Source organism: Sabethes cyaneus, chromosome 2 (assembly GCF_943734655.1).
Source record: "Sabethes cyaneus chromosome 2, idSabCyanKW18_F2, whole genome shotgun sequence".
NCBI lineage: Eukaryota > Metazoa > Arthropoda > Insecta > Diptera > Culicidae > Sabethes > Sabethes cyaneus.
The window spans coordinates 242434245-242454065 of record NC_071354.1 but is presented as its reverse complement, the minus strand read 5'-3'; the positions used below and the strand labels follow the sequence as shown (position 1 = coordinate 242454065).

Sequence of the window (19821 nt, the reverse complement as noted above, 5' to 3'; positions counted from 1 at the left end):
GAATCTTGAATTCTGGGGTTTGAGATTCGTGGATTCTAGGATTCTAGGACTCTTGAATTTGAGTCTTTGATTTTTAGATTTTTGGATTCGTGGATACCAGGACTCTCGAATTCTGGGATTCTTCGTTTCTTGGATTTCGCAAATTGGGAGGTTTTTGTATTTCTGGATTCTTGAATTCTTTGATTCTTGTAGTCCTGTATTTTTGGATTTCTGCATTCCAGCAATTTTGAAGTCTTGGATTCCTGGATTCCAAGATTTCTGGATTCCTGGATCCTGGATTTTTGGATTCTTGAATTCCTGGATTCTTGGATTCCTGGATTCTTGGATTCCTGGATTCTTTCATCTCTAGATTGCCAGATTCATGGAATCGTTCATTCTTGGTTTTCTTGGATTCAAGGATTCTAGGATTCTTCAATTATTTGATTATTAGGTTCTTCAATTCCTGGACTCTTAGGTGCTTGGATTGTTAGATTGTTGAATTGTTGAACACTCTTATTTCTGGATTCTTGGACCCTGGAGTACTTTGAATTCTGGATCTTGGATTCTTGGATTCCTGGCTGGCTGGATTCCTGTATTCCTAGATTCTTCGATACCTGGTTTTCTGAATTTTTGAATTTCAGGATAAAGTTCTGATTTTGTGAATTGTTGGATTTTTTGACTCTAGGATTCCTTGAATCTTCGATCTTTGAATTCTTGGATGGTTAGTTTCGTGGATTCCTAGACCCTTAAATACTGGACTCTTGGAATCCGGCACTTCTGGATTCGCAGAACTTTGAATTCAATTCATTCTTGGGTTTCGTAATATTGGATTCTGAAATTCTTGGATTCTTGTATTATTTGATTCTTGAATTCTTGGACTCTTCAGGTTCATCGGCAGCAGATTTTTACAATTCGCGAGCTCTTTAAAATATTGGATTTTTGGATCTACGACTTTTGCTTCCTGAAACAATTCCCTTTTTTGCTATTTAGATACAAAAAAGTTAGAATTCTTGGATTCCTGGAATGTTGTATTTTTGGTTATTGAATTCTCGGATTTCCGGATTCTTGGATTCTCGAACTCTTGGTTTCGTAGATTTTTGGATTCTTGCATTCATGGATTCTTCGATTCTTTGATACTAATTCTTGGATTCCTTGAATTAAGGGATTCTTGGATTCTTGAATTCATAGATTCTTGGGTTCTTGAATTCATAGTTTCTCGGGTTCTGGGATTCCTGGATTCACGGATTTTCTGATTCTTGGACTCTTGGACTCTTGGATTCTTAGATCTTTTGATCGATGTCAAATCCTAAGAATCTTGGATTCTGGGTTTTGGGATTCTTGGATTCTTGATCTCTTGGATTCTAGGATGCTTGAATTTTTCTTGAGTAACTCGATTCTTGGAGTCTTTGATTGCTAGATTTTTGGATTCGTGGATACCAGGACTCTTGGATTCTGGGATTCCTGGTTTCTTGGTTGTCGCAAATTAGGATATTGTTGTATTTCTGGATTCTTGAATTCTTGGACTCTTGAATTCTTTGATTCTTGTAGTTCTGGATTTTTGGATTTCTGGATTCCATAAATTTTGAAGTCTTGGATTCCTGGATTCCAGGATTTCTGGGTTCCTGGATCTTGGATTCCTGGGTTCCTGGATTCTTGGACTCTTGGATTCTTGGATTCTTGGACTCTTGGATCTTTAGATTTCCATATTCATGAAAACGTTCATTCTTGGTTTTCTTGGAGTCAAGGTTTCTTGACTTCTTTGATTATTAGGTTCTTCGATTCCTGGACTCTTAGGTGCTTGGATTGTTAGATTGTTGAATTCTGGAATTCTCCTCTCTGGAATTTCTGGATACTTGGACTCTGGAATACTTTGAATTCTGGATCTTGAATTCTTGGATTCCTGGCTGGCTGGATTTCTGTACTCCTAGATTCTTCGTTTCCTGGATTTCTGAATTTTTGAATTCCAAGACAAATTTCTGATTTCGTGAATTGTTGGATTCTTTCACTCTGATTCCTGGAATCTTCGATCTTTGAATTCTTGGATTCCTTGGATTTTTGGATTTCTGGCTTCCTGCATTTTTGAAACCCTACTTCGCGGATTTCTAGATTCTTGGATTCTTGAGTTCTTGAATTCTTGGTTTTCTGGATAGCTGGATTCCTGGAATACTGGACTCTTGGAATCCGGGACTTCTCGATTCGCGGAACTTTGAATTCTGGAATTCTTGGGTTTCGTGATTTTGGATTCTAAGGCTCTTCAAATCTTGCATTATTTGATTCTTGAATTCTTGTACTCTTGGATTCTTAGATCTTTTGATCGATGTCAAATCGTAAGAATCTTTGATTCTGGGTTTTGGGATTCTTGGATTCTAGGATTCTTGAATTTTTGAATTATTGAGTCATTCGATTCTTGGAGTCTTTGATTCTTAGATTTTTGGATTCGTGGATAGCAGGACTCTTGGATTCTGGGATTCTTGGTTTCTTGGTTGCCGCAAATTCGGAGATTGTTGTATTTCTGGATTCTTGAATTCTTGAACTCTTGAATTTTTGTTTCTTGTAGTCCTGGCTTTGTGGATTCCTGGATTTCAGAAATTTTGAATTCTTGGATTCCTGGATTCCAAGATTTCTTGGTTCCTGGATCTTGGATTCTTGGATCCCTGGATTATTGGATTCCTGGATTCTTGCATTCCTGGACTCTTGGATTCTTGGATCTCTAGATTTCCAGATTCATAGAATCGTTCATTCTTGGTTTTCTTGGATTCAAGGATTCTAGGATTCTTGAATTCTTTGATTATTAGGTTCTTCGATTCCTGGACTCTTACGTGCTTGAATTGTTGGATTGTTGAATTCTCGAACTCTCTGATTTCTGGATTCTTGGACTCTGGAATACTTTGAATTCTGGATCTTAGATTCCTGGCAGGCTGCATTGCTGTATTCCTAGATTCTTCAATTTCTGAATTTTTGAATTCCAAGAAAAAGTTCTGGTTTCGTGAATTATTGGATTCTTTGGCTCTTGGATTCCTGGAATCTTCGACCTTTGACTTCTTGGATGCTTAGTTTTTTGGATTCCTGGACCCTTGAATATTGGGCTCTTGGAATCCGGCATTTCTGGATTCGCGGAACTTTGAATTCTGGAATTCTTTGGTTTCGTGATTTTTGGGACCAAGATTCTTCGATTCTTATATTATTTGATTCTTGAATTCTTGGACTCTTGGATTCTTTAATTGTTGGTTTCCCGGAATTTAGACTTCCAGTTTCCTGCGTTTTTGAAATCTTAGATTATGGGATTGCCAGGTCCCTGGATTTCGGGATTTTTGGACTGCTGGACGGATAGATTCCTGGATTCCTGAATCTTGGATTCTGGGACTCCTGGATTCCTGGATTTCTGAATTGCTAGTGTCTTGATATTCTTGGATTCTTTGACTCTTGGATTGCTGGATTCTTCGATCTTTGAGTTCTTGGATTCCTTGGATTTTTGGATTTCTGGCTTCCTTTATTTTTGAAACCCTGCTTTCTGGATTTCTAGATTCTTGGATTCCTAGATTCCCGAATTGCTTGATTCATGCATTCTTGGTTTCTTGGATTTCTTGGATTATTTAATTCTTAGGTTCTTGGATTCCCAGATTCTTGATGCTTGGATTCTTGAATTTTCTGATTTCTGGATTATTGGATTCTTGAATTCAGGGATTCTAGGATTGTTGAGTTCTTAGATTCCTGGGAACTTGGATTTCTGGACACTTGGATAGCCTGGAATGTTTCAAAGGCTCTTGGATTCTTGTATTTCTTCATTCTTGAATTCTTGAATTCAGTGATTTAATTCAAATCTGTGAACTATCGCACGCGCACAGGTCACGATCCGTACAGATCATGACAAACAGTGAATCTTTAGCTTTAATAATAAAATGTTGTTCTCTTAACAACTCGTGGCAGTCGATAGCAGTGCTAAATTTCGTCTAGCTGCGAGAAAAAAGGTTAGTTATCCAATAACATAGCATAACAATAACATTGAGATTCACGTCTCTATCTATTATATTTCGCAGAGCTATCAATCAATGAATATAATCTGATATGAGGTTTGTCATAATGTGTACAGATCGCGACAAAGTATTTGTCGCTTACAAGTAGTGATGTAAATGAATCTGAATCTGATCGCTCTTATGTTCTTGATCGCTAGAAGCGAATTTCTTCCATCCCTGCTCTTAGATTTTGGATTGCTGGATTTTTGGATTCCAGAATTTCTAGATTCTTGAATTCTTGGACTCAGGAATTCGTGGATTTCTGGATTTTGGATTCTAGGACGCTTGAATTCTAGTATTTCTTGATTCAGGAATTCTCGTATCTCTGGATTTCTGGATTCTTGAGTTTTTGAACTCCTAGGTTCCTGGATTCCTGGATTTTTGAATACCTGGATGGCTGGATGGCTGGGTTGCTGGATTTTGTAATCCTGGATTTCTGAAATTCTGAATTTCTTGATTTCTAGATTCCCAGCTTCGTGGATTCATTCATTCTAGCATTCTTGGATTCCACGGATTCAGAGACTCTTAGATTTTTCGATTTCTGGATTCTCAGATTCTCGCGTTCTTGGATTCTTGGATTCCTGGATTCTTCGATCCTTTGACCGATGTTAGATCCTTAGTAGCATGGTTTCTGGATTCTTGGATTCTTGAATTCATGTATTCCTGGATTCTTAAATTCTTGGATTCTTGATTTTTTCGATTCTGGGAATCTTAGAATTTGGATTCGTGCATACTAGGATTCTTGAAATCTGTGATTCTTGGTTTCTTGGAACCTTGAATTCTGGTATTCTTGTATTTCTGGATATTGGATCCATAGAACATTGGAATTCTCGAGGATTTCTTGATACCCCGAACCGGATGCTTGGATTGCTAGAATCAATTTTCGTAACTTTTGGAAGCGTAGAAATTTGATGCTTGAATTTCGAGATTGCTAGATAGTGGAGTTCTTGTAGCTTAGAATTTTTATTCACAATTTCTTTACTAGTCTTTTTCACACGGAGGATACGTAAAAGAAACCAGTGTGAAAACCCACGTTAATTTGAAATGTGTTGTAAAAACCCGCGGTCATTCAAAGATCGTCATAAAAATACACCGTGTTGATTGAAAAATCGTCGTAAAAAACCGCGTTGATTCAAAAATTACCGAAAAAACTATTTAAAATCAAAAGTCGTAAAAAAATGCGTAATTCGAAAATAAAAATATGAAAATACACCGTGTAAAAAACCAGAGAGTAATCTAATATCCAAGTGAATTTATTCTATCTATTCTATAAATAGAAAATGATGATTCAAATAATTCGTAAACGACGCTCTTAAAGAAATGAATCGTTATTCGTAAATAAAACTAAAATTGAAATTAAGTTGTGGTTTTTATCGACTGGATTCAATTGTAACTGTTAATATTCGGCAGGGCAGTCTTCGGAGAAATTTATCAAGACTGAAGTTTAAATATAAGTATTTAAGTATAAATCCAAAATCGGAATGCATCAATTAAGCTGTGCATCATCGACGGCATATTGCAATATTTTAATTTCATAATTCCGATATTGCTTTACCCGTTCAATCATTTGGGTGTCATTACGAGTCATTACAACGACGAAAAGTGATGGCTTTAAAATGTACCCATCCAAAGTGAAATTGACGCCCTCAATCGCGAGTCTGCATTTACGACCGTCATATGACACATTTAATATTAAAAGCTTTTGTAACCAAATTTGGTCGTTGCACACCGTCCGAAAATGGTTATTATCGATGGCGGACTGGTCCTCTCAGTCCCCCTCCCCCGGAAAAAGGGATCCATTCATACAGAGTATAATTAAATAAAAGCCATCTCCAGTTCATACAGTTTCGCGTTTCTAACCATTCTTCCGTTCGTTTTCCTACCCGCCGCGCTTGCTTCCTGGGCACAGTTCGAGCAGCTCGCCTTCACGTGGATGGAACGGCAAAAGCTGGGCGGCAGCTATTCGTCCCACCGGGCCCAGAGCGAAAAGCACGTGGTCGTTTGCTCCACCACGCTGCACGCCGACACCATCATGGACTTCCTGAACGAATTCTACGCCCACCCGCTGCTGCAGGACTACTACGTGGTGCTGCTGAGCCCGATGGAGCTGGACACGACCATGCGAATGATACTGCAGGTGCCAATCTGGGCCCAAAGAGTGATCTACATTCAGGTGAGTTTGTGTCAGATTCTTGAGTGAGATTTAATCTAATTTTATTTCAATCTTTTTTTTTACATTTATTACTGCTCGTGATTGGTGATGTCACAGGGATCCTGCCTAAAGGATGGTGATTTAGCGCGAGCCCGGATGGCGGAAGCGGAGGCCTGTTTCATCCTGGCGGCACGGAACTACGCGGACAAGACGGCCGCTGACGAGCATACGATACTGCGCTCGTGGGCCGTTAAAGATTTTGCTCCCAATGTGCCGCAGTATGTGCAAATATTTCGGTACGTAAACCCCCCCCCCGCGTGTGCCGCTACAATTTTTGTCCTATTCCCTTGAGGCTAACAGAAACTGTTGTTAATTTGTTTTTCTACCGTTCGTTCTGTTCGACCGGCACAGGCCAGAGAACAAGCTACATGTTAAATTCGCCGAGCACGTCGTCTGCGAGGACGAGTTCAAATACGCACTACTAGCAAACAACTGCACGTGCCCCGGGGCGAGTACACTGGTGACACTGCTGCTGCATACGTCAAGAGGGCAGTAAGTATATTGTGGGAAAGCTGGGAACAACACACTCGGAACCGTCACAGAACGTGGGTAATTAAAGCAAGCCTTGCCGTGGCTTAAAGGCAAAAGCTTCAAAACTATTTACATTTAATGGTTCCAGGGGAACGCGTTGAGTGTAGTTTTGTTTAATTTATTGAATTTATGTAACTGACAGTTTATGTCTTGTGATTCATCTTAGGGAAGGCCAACAGTCGGCCGAAGAGTGGCACCGGTTGTATGGTAAATGTTCCGGCAACGAAATCTACCACATTGTGCTCGGCGACAGCCGATTCTTCGGAGAGTATGAGGGAAAAAGCTTTACGTACGCTAGTTTTCATTCGCATAGGAAGTAAGTAATGAGACAGCATGGGGGATTTACTTCTCAACTGACCCGCTTGGTATTTACCTGCTAGATACGGCGTGGCCTTAGTTGGTGTTAGACCGGCCGAACTGCCTGAGTTCTACGAGGACACCATTCTGCTGAATCCCGGTCCTCGACATATCATGAAAAAGGATGACACCTGCTATTACATGAGCATCACCAAGGAGGAAAACTCAGCCTTTGTGGTGAACCAGAACCAAACCCAAAGTCCCGACCAGCCTCCCAAAGAGGGTGAGTACCATAATTCCCTATTTTTGCCCAGACTCCCAGACAGCACAACGGGGGGGGTTCAATGATTCAGGAAAAATCAATCCCACGCGACGCCACTCCCCTGTACGGCCGGTATCGGTTGTTCTTTGTTGTCCCGTGTTTTCACTGTTGGATTGAAGCGAGTAGCGCAATAACTGACACTGAAACAAAAACAATCGGGGGCCTTCGGCCCTACCGTAGGAAACTTTGCACTTTTCACACCACTCTCCTAGAGGAACGATTCATTGTTAGGAAGAAACTGTAAAACTAGCAACACCACACACACCGACCACCCTACCACGTAAACTTTGAAAATTCACCCGAAAGTTGTGTTGCAGCCGAACACAGAGTGTGCTTCCAATGTGTTACCAGTCTTTCCCGGAAAAGTTTCCGTTCCGTTTCGTTGTTCATTACCTATGTGTGTGTGTGTGTGTTTTTCTCTATTTTCCTGCTTTCGACTTTACTACCATGATGGATGTGTGTTTGAATTTAGTTGTACCGTTGTTTCTTTCCGGTTGAACACCTGTTTAGTAAACCGATAGTATTCGCTTTGTTTTGCTAATTATTTGAGTTATTTGTTCGAACATTTTCGTTCTAGTCCAGCAACACACAGTTGGTTAAACTTATTGCTAACTTTAATAGGGTATTAATAATGTTCATGATGTAAAAAGAAAGGCAGTTTATCTAAATAAACACACATCTCATGATCCAACAGTGCATTACAAATTCAACAAACTTCATAGAAAAACAATCCTCAGTTCATAACTCACCAACCATATCAATCGTTTCCGTTGTTCCCATCAGAATCAACGCATAATAACAACAACAACAACAACAACAACAGTACGACCGCTAGCAATAATCCGCAAATGGCCCCAGTGCCTTCCGTCTGTGTACGAGTGCCTCACAGTCCGAGCCTGTGCTCAGTCAACTCAGACAGTCCCGGGTCACCGCGGAGGATTAGAAAACCCCCCGCAAGCATTGTGCTGGACAGTGATGTCACCACACTAGCCGTGCGTGAGTGTGCCCCACAGAAAATTCCACCCCCTCTTTTTATTTTTGGTCTCTCCTCTGCCAACTACTATTTAGTTAGGGTTACTCTGCCTGCATGCAAAGTTCCAGGAAACCTTCTCCTACTATTTTGTCTGTCTATATTGTCTGTCCTGATTCTCTTGCCGTCGTGGGTTGGGTCGTGTAATCATTTGGGTCCGATCTGATTGCACGATGCTAACAGCGACGAATTCTATTAGCTTCGATTTTTCTCATTTTGAATATCAATTTTTTCCTAATTCAGAAAAAAAGTTATTTGCCTGAAATACCCAATAAATTTTAATATAGCGATAGAATAGTATGCATTTGGATTAATTTCGTCAGTATATTTTCTCAAGCAAGCACAAAAGCTTTGCCATTTCCGATAAAAGTAGACTCCAGAGTGCAATCTTTTTCTCTATTATTAAATTATCAGTTGGTCGTTGATGACTAGAAAAACGTCCTGCTGGGGATCAGAGTTGACTGCAAACTACGTGGTGTACGTGTACTGTACTGAAGCCCTCTCCTTTGTAGATACGAATCGTTTGTAGAAGAAGAGAAAAGCTGTATTTCTGTTGCACATTCTCAAATAAACCCTAGTTTCTCCCCCCACCCTATAGAGTAGTATAGTCGTCTAGCTCCCGTAGCAAACGGATCACAAACTGACACTGGACAACATGTCATTTACAGGACACTAACTCCTCTCCATATCCACACCGTACACCGTAATTCAAAAGAGTTTTTTTTTATCTGGTGGAACCAACCAGTTAATAGAACTTGTCACTCACCTTTCATTTGGAGTATTTTTCGTTTTTTTTTTTGCTTTACTCACAGTGACTTCCTGTGACGGTGAACGAGCCCTCGCGTCGTCATCGGAGTGCTCTCCCGTATTTATATTCCAAATTGCTTGATTATTTTCCAAACAAATGCTACGGCAGGGGAAGCATTTAATTGATGACGCTCGGAGCTGATCGGCAATTTTTCATCACCCCTTACCAATCAATGAAATCATTTTGATTAAAACGAAAACGCAAAAAAAAGCCTCAGTTTAATTTCAACTAGCAGTGCGGCAGGGCCGCCCTTTTTTGCGAATATTTCTAGACAATAAAATAATTAATTCAAATACCGCTCAGCATTAACCTAGTTGGGCAAAACAAACGAAAAAGTTAAAGTTGAAATAATGTTCATTAGTTCACAAACAGCACATGTTGTGTTGTGATACTCAAAACAAAAAAGTTAATTGAAAAGCCTTCCCTATCACACCACACCGGCAAGAGGCAGGCAATCACCTGCAATCGTAATTAAAAGGACGTCAATATGCATTCGAATGAAATGTGGATAATGTTAATGAGTGTTGGTTTAATCTATTATCGAATTTTTCACCTGGGATTGAAAACTGATGTTCAGTTTGCAATTTCGTCATCGGGCATTTGCGCTGCCGTGTAAACTGGTGACGGCAGTTTCGCGTTCGCCGTTCCACCATCGGATACCGAGTCATTATTCTGGCACACGGTTGAGAACTTATAAGCTTATGATAAAAATTAGAACTCTCCGGAAGGAGTTTTTGGATGAGAAAAGTTAATAGTTGAAAAAATTTTCTCATGAGTTATGGACGAGGCACCATCTGCTGTTCGATATTTGTACGCCCGGACAAACAGAATCTTGGATCATTTTTGAGAAAGCAGGAAGATTTCACGCATCACTCCGACACCTACAAAAGTAGAAGTAGAAAATTATTTATTGGGAAGTTGACTATTTCGAAATTTGTGGCAACAAATGCACAGGAGTACCGCAAGGTAGCCCCTTAGAACCATTGATGTTCGTGATTCTAATATACCAACGGCCCGAAACTATGTCCCATGCAATTATTTAAATGAACGTAGATAATATGAAAAAAATATTGCTCATCAAGACCAAGGATGACTGCTTAAAATTGCAGCTCGACCGAACATGCTGGGAAACATCACGAAAATCGTGATTTAAAGCTAAATACGAACAAAGTTTCAGTGATTAAATTCATCAGAAAAGTAAACCCCATGACGTGATCTTCGATTATGGTTACCGGAAGAGTTAGAATATGTTCGGCATATCAAAAAGATGATGATGAAACTGTTTTCTGGCCGTAACTTAGACAATCGTCATGCTGCTATATTAGAAATCCATATAGGCCTTCTTGGAAGCTAACATCATTGCACTGCACTGCATTATTCGACGCCCAATTCCTTCAGCAAGCCGAAAAAAAATTTCGTGCAGATTTATATCTTTAGAACCAGGCATCGTACAGCAACATTTTTCTTTTATAAAAAGGCAAGAAAATTTTCACAGCAATCTAGAAAAAATGTCAGTTGGAATTCCCAAACATTTATTTGCTTCAAGTTTTTATGAGGTTCAACCAGAGAATAGTGACTTTGGGAAAAGTCCTTTCAGGTTGAGCAGTAACAGATGTCTTGCGGATATGATATACTCAAGGCCACGATATTGGCTTGGGTTGTTTGTTCTTTTAGGAAGAACTTCTTGTCAGTCCCCCACTCTTACCAGCTGAGTAACAGTTAACGAAAGTTCAGTCACGTTTCGATGATTCATCCCTAGCGGCTTGGGAATTACTCACAAAACGAAACAACTTTCGACTTCATGATCTCCTTCAAAATACTTCCGGAAATGTATAAACGACTGCCGAAAGATTGCTTGCCAAACGATGAACTTTTTCAAGAACTTCGATAGTCTCTTATTTCCCCCTAATGATTGCACGAGGCGTAGAATTTTTGTTCACAAATTTGTCCCAATACGGCCTAGCAGTACGTTCTACCAGCTTTCTTGTGCGTTTGAGATTACACTAATTTCGGTGACGCAGTAACGTAAACAAATGAACTTATCCTTACAAAAATTCTCGATTTTCGAGGCAGTATCGAATTTGGGATTCCGTTATAGCATCATCGTCAACCGCGCACATGCAATGGGCATGGGATTTGAATCGAAGTCGTCGGCCTCAGTTAGGTTCTCTGCTAAGTAATGCTTTTGCTAGTCGCTCTTCCAGTATCATTACTACATGGACAATCCACTGTAGCCTGCCGTGTTTTAGTCGCTTCTCAATATCCGCATCATTTTACACTTAGTATGGCCCGTGATTCTGTGCGTAGCTACACCACACGGTAGCCTTGTTACTTCAAACCGTCTAATGTCACAAACAAGTCCGATATCTCACCCGCTATTCTGCGCTTGATTTTGAACCATCAAACCGCCACAGATCATTTCATTTAACTAAATCGTACGTCGCCTGGAAGTCTATAAACAAATGGTGAGCCCGCAATTTCCGAAATTTATCGAAGATCTGTCGGAAGGAGAACATTTGGTCCGTCGTGGAGTGTTCCTCTGGAAAGCCGCACTGGTATCTACCAACAAAGTGTGGTTATAAACACGTTTAACCTACTAGACGTCCTTCACAGCCAACCACGAAGAATTTTTTCACGTGAGTTTTACTTGACGTAATCGAAACGAGAATGCTGTTTATTATAAAGCGCATCTCCTTACGTTCTCTGTTGGTGACACCAAGCTGAGTTAAAATAGAAGTGCGCGGAATGATTGGTTAGCAACCATCGACGTTGATTATACATTCAACAGTTTCCGCTTTGAAAATTTCGGTGATCGTCAAGGGTAACCCAGGGGGGATGAAAAACAAATTTGAACATCAGAAAACCTCTCTTAACTAACCTTGGGTGACACTAGTTCGTAAAATGTAAACCTTTCCATGCCGGCGCCGGAACAGTAGGTTTCCTTGGCAACAGAAGTTGAAAATGTTTCCCATTCTCGAACAACCCGAAGCCTGGACAAGAAGCAATTTTCTCAAGCTCGTGCATTTTATTGAATATCAGTTCTCCAAATATAGACAGTTTAAAAATAGTTTATAGAAGAGTTAATACGCGCCGAACTCGTACGCCGCGACCCAACACCACGCAGCTACGAGACACCGGAGTTGCCCAGGAATACGCGCGGCAGCTGGAAGCAGGGCTTCCAACGAAAGAGCAACTTGGCGCAGCAACTCCTGAAGATGGTTGGAAAGGCATTAAGACCGCCATCGGTAGTACTGCTCTAGCGGCGGGAATCCGAACCGAAAAAACGATTGGTTCGACGTCGAATGCGAGCAATTAGTGCAGGAGAAGAATGCAGCACGTGCGAGAATGCTGCAGTACCGTACGAGGGCGAATGTGGAGCGATATAAACAAGCACGGAACAGGCAAAACTCGGTCTTCCGGAGGAAAAAGCGCCAACAGGAAGAACTGTACCGTACAGAATACGACAAAATACCAGCCCCCGGCCTCCAGGAGGTAGCAGAACAGATCGGTCGACTGAAGAACAATAAAGCGGCTGGGGCTGATCAGCTACGTGGCGAGCTGCTGAAATATGGTGGTGACGCACTGGCTAGAGCGCTGCACTGGGTCATTGTCAAGATTTGGGAGGAGGAGCTACTACTGGAGGAGTGGACGGAAGGCATCGTGTGTCCGATCTACAACAAGGGCGACAAGTTGGATTGTTGTAATTACCGCGCAATCACACTGTTGAACGCCACCTACAAGGTACTCTTCCAACTTTTATGTCGTCGACTATCACCATTTGCAAAGGAGTTTGTGGGGCAATATCAAGCGGGATTCATGGGTGCCCGTGCGGGATTCATGGGAGTATTGCAGAAATGTCGCGAATACAACGTGCCCACGCATCATTTATTCATCGACTTCAAAGCGGCGTACGACACGATCGATCGAGATCAGCTATGGCAGATTATGCACTGCTACGGATTTCCGGATAAACTAACGCGATTGGTCAAGGCGACGATGGATCGAGTAATGTGTGTTGTATCAGGGGCAGTCTCGTGTCCCTTTGGATCTCGAAGAGGGTTACGGCAAGGTGATGGGCTTTCATGTTAGCTATTCCACAAGAAGAGTTCGACACCAGCAGAGAAATACAAAGACGCATTATGGCAGGAAAGCAAGCCTACTTTGGACTCCGTAGGACGCTGCGATCGAACAAAATTCGCCACCGCACGAAGTTAACAATCTACAAGACGCTGATTAGACCGGTAGTCAGATCAGAACAGAAGGTGTTGCGCACCATCTACGGTGGAGTGTAGATGGAAGACAGAACGTGGAGGAGACGAACGAACCATGAATTGCATCAGCTGCTTAGGGAAGCGCCCATCGCTCACACTGCAAAAATTGGTCGCCTGCGATGGGCTGGGCACGTCGTGACGATGTCGTACGACAGCCCGGTTAAAAAAGTTCTCAATAACGATCCGACTGGAACGAGACGGCGGGGCGCGCAACGAACAAGATGGATCGATCAAGTGGAAGGCGGCCTGCGGACGCTACGCAGACTTCGTGGCTGGCGAATTGCGGCCATGGAACGAGTGCAATGGAGACGACTTCTTCGTACAGCAGAGGAAACCACGGCCTGGAGCTAATTAAGTAAGTAAGTAAGTTCTAGAAGAGTTTAAATTTCAGTTTTATTTCGGTAAAAAGATTCTGTGCAGCTGAAGTTGTGGCCTTGAAGTACACCAGCAAATAACGGAAGAATCGGAGAATCTTCCTCAGGTTAGCATTGCCTGGGACATTTGCAACCTTCGAATACACACTGCCAGTTTATGTGGAAACTGGAAAATCCGTTCACGCCACGCAAGTCAAGTAAATCAAGGTGTCCTGCCGACACGTTTTGAACATTTTGTCGATGAACGTCTACAACAATCCAGTATGTCTCGTACTACAGTCCACAATTCGCAAGTTGAACCGGAAGCACACGCCGAAGAAATGTTGTTTGTCCCAGTTGATAACACCGCGGAGAACAAGTCTTTCCCTGGTTCCCACCGTACTGCGAACGTGCTGCCTCTCCTGAACGGAGTTCAGTTAGAAGCTAATAATTCCAAAGATAGCCATAATGATCGCTAACTTAAAGCCCTGGAGTTGGAGGATAAAAATCGAGGAAGATAAAAGGTTTCAATGGAAAGGGGTAGAACCCTGGCTGAAAAGCAACTGGCTGCGTTGCAGATTCAGCAAGATCGGGCGTTAAAAACGGAGCAATGAATGGGATACTTGAAGCGAAAGCGTGAACGAGAAGGCTATCAAGCGAAGTCAAAACCGATTGTCCTCAACGTTGATAGTTGCGATAATGGAGAAACTGCCACAAAATATTCACTGTGTTCTGTAAAGTCTCACATTAGTCTGGAAAAATGTGAACAATTCAGAAAGTTCTCTGTTCCTCAATTTGGCTTGTTCAGACACCGATCAAGGTGTCTGAACAAACCAAATGGTTTGACATGAATAACATTTATACGGTTGGAAACATGGATCTACCATTAGTAAGATAAAGCTACCATTTTGAAGATAAAGTTGCTGTATCCTATGCTGGATGAAGGTAAACTGATTGCGATTCAAGCCGCTAATCCCAGTTTGCTTATTGGCGCGAACAACGCTGGTTTTATTGTGCCTCTGAAGACGGCTCAATATTCTTTAAATGGATTGCGGTTGATACGCTACCATCTAAGTTGGACGATTCACGACATGATTTATCCGAACGTAGCTGCATTTAACGATCATCATATCTTTCTGTGTTCAAAGTGGAATACTTTTGCATCTCTGATCAATGTCCGAAGATTTCTGATGAAGATCAACGTGCTTTGGATATTTTAAATCGTACAATAACCCGTAGTGAAGACCAATTCGGGATGGGCCAGGTTGTAGCCTGCCGTAATAGGACCACCTATTCGGTCCGCTATTCGCTCCCCAAATCTCTGAGGCAAGTGACTTAAGCGCCACCTCGTGAGAGGGTCACTTGCCACGTTCTGGCTTGCCCGGCCAGAAACTCCGCGTCAGGGCGGGTCAGTTAAATAAACTCAAAAGGGGGGAAAACAGCAGACGCAATCCGCCAAAGGTACTCAGTCTACGAACGATAATGTCTCTAAAGTCCTCAGAAGTTCACTAAAAATCCCTACTATCAGAAACCGACTCGTATTTCTCATCACCGGCCAAAACTCTGTACGAACAGATCACTGACCAGCTTCGAAAGTCCGAGTGCGGGGACTGTTTTCCCAGGCAGTCCAACCTGGAGTACTAAATAACAAAATCAAACAAACTAAGACGAACGCGAGACGTGAGACACCTTTAGACTATTTAAACCGCATCAAATATCACTCCATTAAGACAGAAACTAACAGAAACGTAATTTACAATATTAACAATTTATTCTAAACATGTAACATTTCTCTAACCTAGGACTTTCTTTGAACTACTCTAATACTTCTTACGGTACCATAATTGCGTGGGTGGAGGATTCGTAATACGCCTACATCTACTCTACAAGCACGACAATACGCTCTAATTTCTTCACTATAATTGGCTTGGCTCGCGAGCTTTAATTGGCTATGATGGTGTGGGTGGACTTACTATAGCGCATTAGCGCATCACCCTGCGCATGGATTTTTATAGCGTACTCACACGGTTTAGCGAAGATTCCCACTACTCCACGGCGATGCTGCAATCCGGGTACCTCAGATTACTCCGGTTACAGCTAATCACCGCTCCGGCGGTTTATGATGCGCTGGAATGCTATGCTGGCTTTCACAAAATGGCGGTGGTGAATTCACTCAGCATGGGCCGACTAGTCCAATCGACGGTGGTTTAGCGGTGCTAGAAACCTCGTATTCCAGCTGAAGGTGGGTCGAAAGTGTGCGGCAGAAGGGTATATGAGCTTTGCGGCGGTGTGGTTGTAGGCTTTCGCCGAGCGCTAAAAAAGTTGAAAAAATCGAACACAAAAAATCGTCGTTTTAATCTAACGTGTTTTTACTTTCAGGACGACGACACTATGCAGTCCCTTACGACTTGCAAGATACTGCGTGTGACGCTGTTCGTCCGAAAGCGTGTTAGTCCGCGTTTCACAGCGCGGTTCTTCGGAGAAAGGCTCCGTTCCTATGACAATTGACCAAACTCGTGACTTTAGTCATGACCTTGAAATGAGGTCAGGCATATATTAATATTTTTTGAAACGATGATTCTACAATTGATGAAGGGACGGTAAGGGAAAGTAATGAAGAAGGATTTTTTCCGGGAATGAAGGGGAAGGGTGGAAAGGAAGTGGGGGGGGGGGGGGGGTAATAGGTAGCTATGCTTAATAAGTTGTCGTTGTGACTCCTATCTTTTGTCCAATGCTGGAAGGTGCATGAGTCGAACCAAGCTGTAATCAGAGATTATAACCGGATTTGAATTTGGCTTTGAACTTTCCCTTACCGTCCCTTCATCAATTGTAGAATCATCGTTTCAAACAATATTAATATATGCCTGACCTCATTTCAAGGTCATGACTAAAGTCACGAGTTTGGTCAATTGTCATAGGAACGGAGCCTTTCTCCGAAGAACCGCGCTGAGAAACGCGGACTAACACGCTTTCGGACGAACAGCGTCACACGCAGTACCTTGCAAGTCGTAAGGGCCTGCATAGTGTCGTCGTCCTGAAAGAAAAACACGTTAGATTAAAACTTCTCAGTCGGTGGTTTCTACAGTAGGTGGAGGAAGAGGCACAATTTGTGTCTAAAAATAGACCAACCCATGTCGCTATGGTTAATAAGGGGGGTTGTGCAGACTTCTTTTGTCCAGCGCCTCTGTGGTTCAAAGGTACACGGGTACCAGTGAGCGACACGCCCTGGCAGGTGTTGTGGGTTCAAATCCGGTTATAATCTCTGATTACAGCTTGGTTCGACTCATGCACCTTCCAGCATTGGACAAAAGATAGGAGTCACAACGACAACTTATTAAGCATAGCTACCTATTACCCCCCCCCCACACCCTTTCCACCCTTCCCCTTCATTCCCGGAAAAAATCCTTCTTCATTACTTTCCCTTACCGTCCCTTCATCAATTGTAGAATCATCGTTTCAAAAAATATTAATATATGCCTGACCTCATTTCAAGGTCATGACTAAAGTCACGAGTTTGGTTAATTTAACTAACCTAGAGACCTTCTCACTCTTAGCACAAACCTCGTTTAATTCGCGGAACACAAAATCGCACACTCTGACTTGCTCCACTGATCAGATAGAAATGATCGAAGCGAGATTTGAAATACCCTCAGATAGGAACGAGGTTTTTAAATTTGAAAGCGGAATTTTGTAACGAACTTCTGCGACCAATTCAAACGCGAACATCTTTTTCCCTTTGGTTTTATGCATCTAACCATTTCATTTCCCAGAGTTTATTGAACTTTCTTCGGGCTAATTTGAAGAAGAACATGGCAAGGAACTCTACGCTTCGTGCTTCGAAATTTGAGTTTTGCGAATAGCGAATGAGCGGCTCTAGGAAAGAGAAAACTCGGCTAACTTGTACGCAAGGTGTATGGCGTATGAGTAGCCAACTACCCATAATTTCTAGTGACACATATTCTAATTGCTAAACTTATCGAAACTACAGGAACAAACTAATTTAATTACCCTAACTGCTACAAGGTTTACAAGTACAACAACCTCACTTACGTCGACTGAAACTCATCGAGAAAAAGATGGTCTCCCAGATTTTTTTTGCGTCGTCTATCCCCAATAGCAAGAGAATTCGTAGGGCAGTATCAGGCGGGCTTTATGGGGGCCCGTGCAACTACGGATCAAATTTTTACTCCGACAAATCCTCCATAAATGTCGGGAGTACAACGTGCCCACGCATCATATTTTCGTGGATTTCAGGGCAGCATACGACACAGTTGAACGAGAACAGCTATGGTAGATAGATTTTCCGGACAAACTGACGCGGCTGATCAAAGCTACGCTGCTCTCGAGTCGTTTGGAATCGCGCAGAGGGTTGCGGCAAGGGGATGGACTGTCCTGTGTGTTATTCAATAATGCTATTGAAGGTGTGATCCGGCGAGCGGGCATTGAAACGATGACATCGATTTGCATGTGTCGAGACGCGCAACGAATTGGCGACGAGTAGCCCAGGACCGAGTACAATGCACAGTGGTCCAAACAGCGAAATACGTGATCGTTTGATATAGCGCCGAAACGTGAAGTTTTTCGCATATATTGTCTTTAGGAACATTTCTTGGTATAACAAGCCCCTTCTTGTGAGAGAAATTTTTGGGTGATTAATTCCCTTAAAAGTGAGATACGAAATTTATTTTCTCGTACATTCGAGATACAGGTTTGGTACTTTCGGCAAAGTTGTAGTAAATATCAATACAAACAACTTTTTCAAAGACACCATACTTGTATCTCTTCATGGAAATTGTCTATGAAGCATTATTCATGAACAGACCCTTCAAAACAGTTTTTAAACCCTAACTTATTCTGGTCAACTTTTACGTGTTCATAGTGTTCTAGAAAGTTGTTTATTTTGCTAAAATCAACGTTTTTGTAGAACATTATTATACGTGATTTTCTTAAGTTTCTGAGATATTGAGCATTTTTGATGAAAAATAGTACTACTTTACTTGGAGCTTAAATATTTCCCAAGGTGGCAAATGGTGGCAGATCAAACAACTCGTACTTAAAAGTACAACAAAAAGATGTGTTGCTTATTTTATTTTTTGTTTGAGTAAAGTTAATTGTTAACTATTTTTCAATTCGTGTTTTCTAATTAAATAGACTAAAAAGTCATTCCGAGTAAATTTGGTCTTCTGTGACTGTTGCTGAAATTCGGTCATTTGGATTTCGGCCATTCGTGATTCGACCATTTGTGTTTCGGCCATTTGGTACCAGCCCATTATGAGTAAGATCTTTTGAAAAGACACCAATCGAAGGTATTGAACAAAATAGACTTAAGTTAGTTATTTGGAAGCTTTTCGGTTATTAATTGCGTCAAATAATTTTGAGTTTGCATTCATTTTCGACTCGAAAATAGGCGAAAAAATTGCTGGTAACTCAACTTGTTAGAAAGAGATTGTCAACATAAACAAAATGGCGTTTATTGCATCCGAAGTACATTTTAATTGTTCGATAAACATGAATGTGAAGGATTTTTAAAACAATTATAACTTTTGAGGATACAAACAGATACAGTCAATTGACATTTGATTTTAAAGGTTTTTTGTTGTACTTTTAAGTAGGAGTTGTTTGGTCTGCCACCATTTGCCACCTTGGGAAATATTTAAGCTCAAAGTAGTACTATTTTTCACCAAAAATGCTCAAAATCTCCGAAACTGCAGAAAATCACATATAGTAATGTTCTACAAAAACGTTGATTTTAGCAAAATAAACAACTTTCTAGAACATTATGAACACGTAAAAGTTGACCAGAATAAGTTAGGGTTTAAAAACTGTTTTGAAGGGTTTGTCCACGAATAACGCTTCATAGATAATTTCCATGAAGAGATACAAGTACGGTGACTTTGACAAAGTTGTTTGCATTGATATTTACTACAACTTTGCCGAAAGTACCAAACCTGTATCTCGAATGTACGAGAAAATAAATTTCTTATCTCACTTTTAAGGGAATTAAT

At 41.4% G+C, this 19821-nt stretch overlaps 1 protein-coding gene across 1 annotated transcript in view; it reads left to right on the top strand.

Moving 5' to 3' along the window:
• LOC128734140 (potassium channel subfamily T member 2) overlaps nucleotides 1-19821 on the top strand; it is a 164157-nt gene that overhangs the window by 94815 nt on the left and 49521 nt on the right. The window contains exons 9-14 of the mRNA XM_053828177.1: nucleotides 5902-6165; nucleotides 6262-6440; nucleotides 6556-6696; nucleotides 6902-7051; nucleotides 7116-7315; nucleotides 8138-8350. Coding sequence (XP_053684152.1) covers nucleotides 5902-6165; nucleotides 6262-6440; nucleotides 6556-6696; nucleotides 6902-7051; nucleotides 7116-7315; nucleotides 8138-8350 — 1147 coding nt within the window. The remainder of the gene's footprint in view (nucleotides 1-5901; nucleotides 6166-6261; nucleotides 6441-6555; nucleotides 6697-6901; nucleotides 7052-7115; nucleotides 7316-8137; nucleotides 8351-19821) is intronic.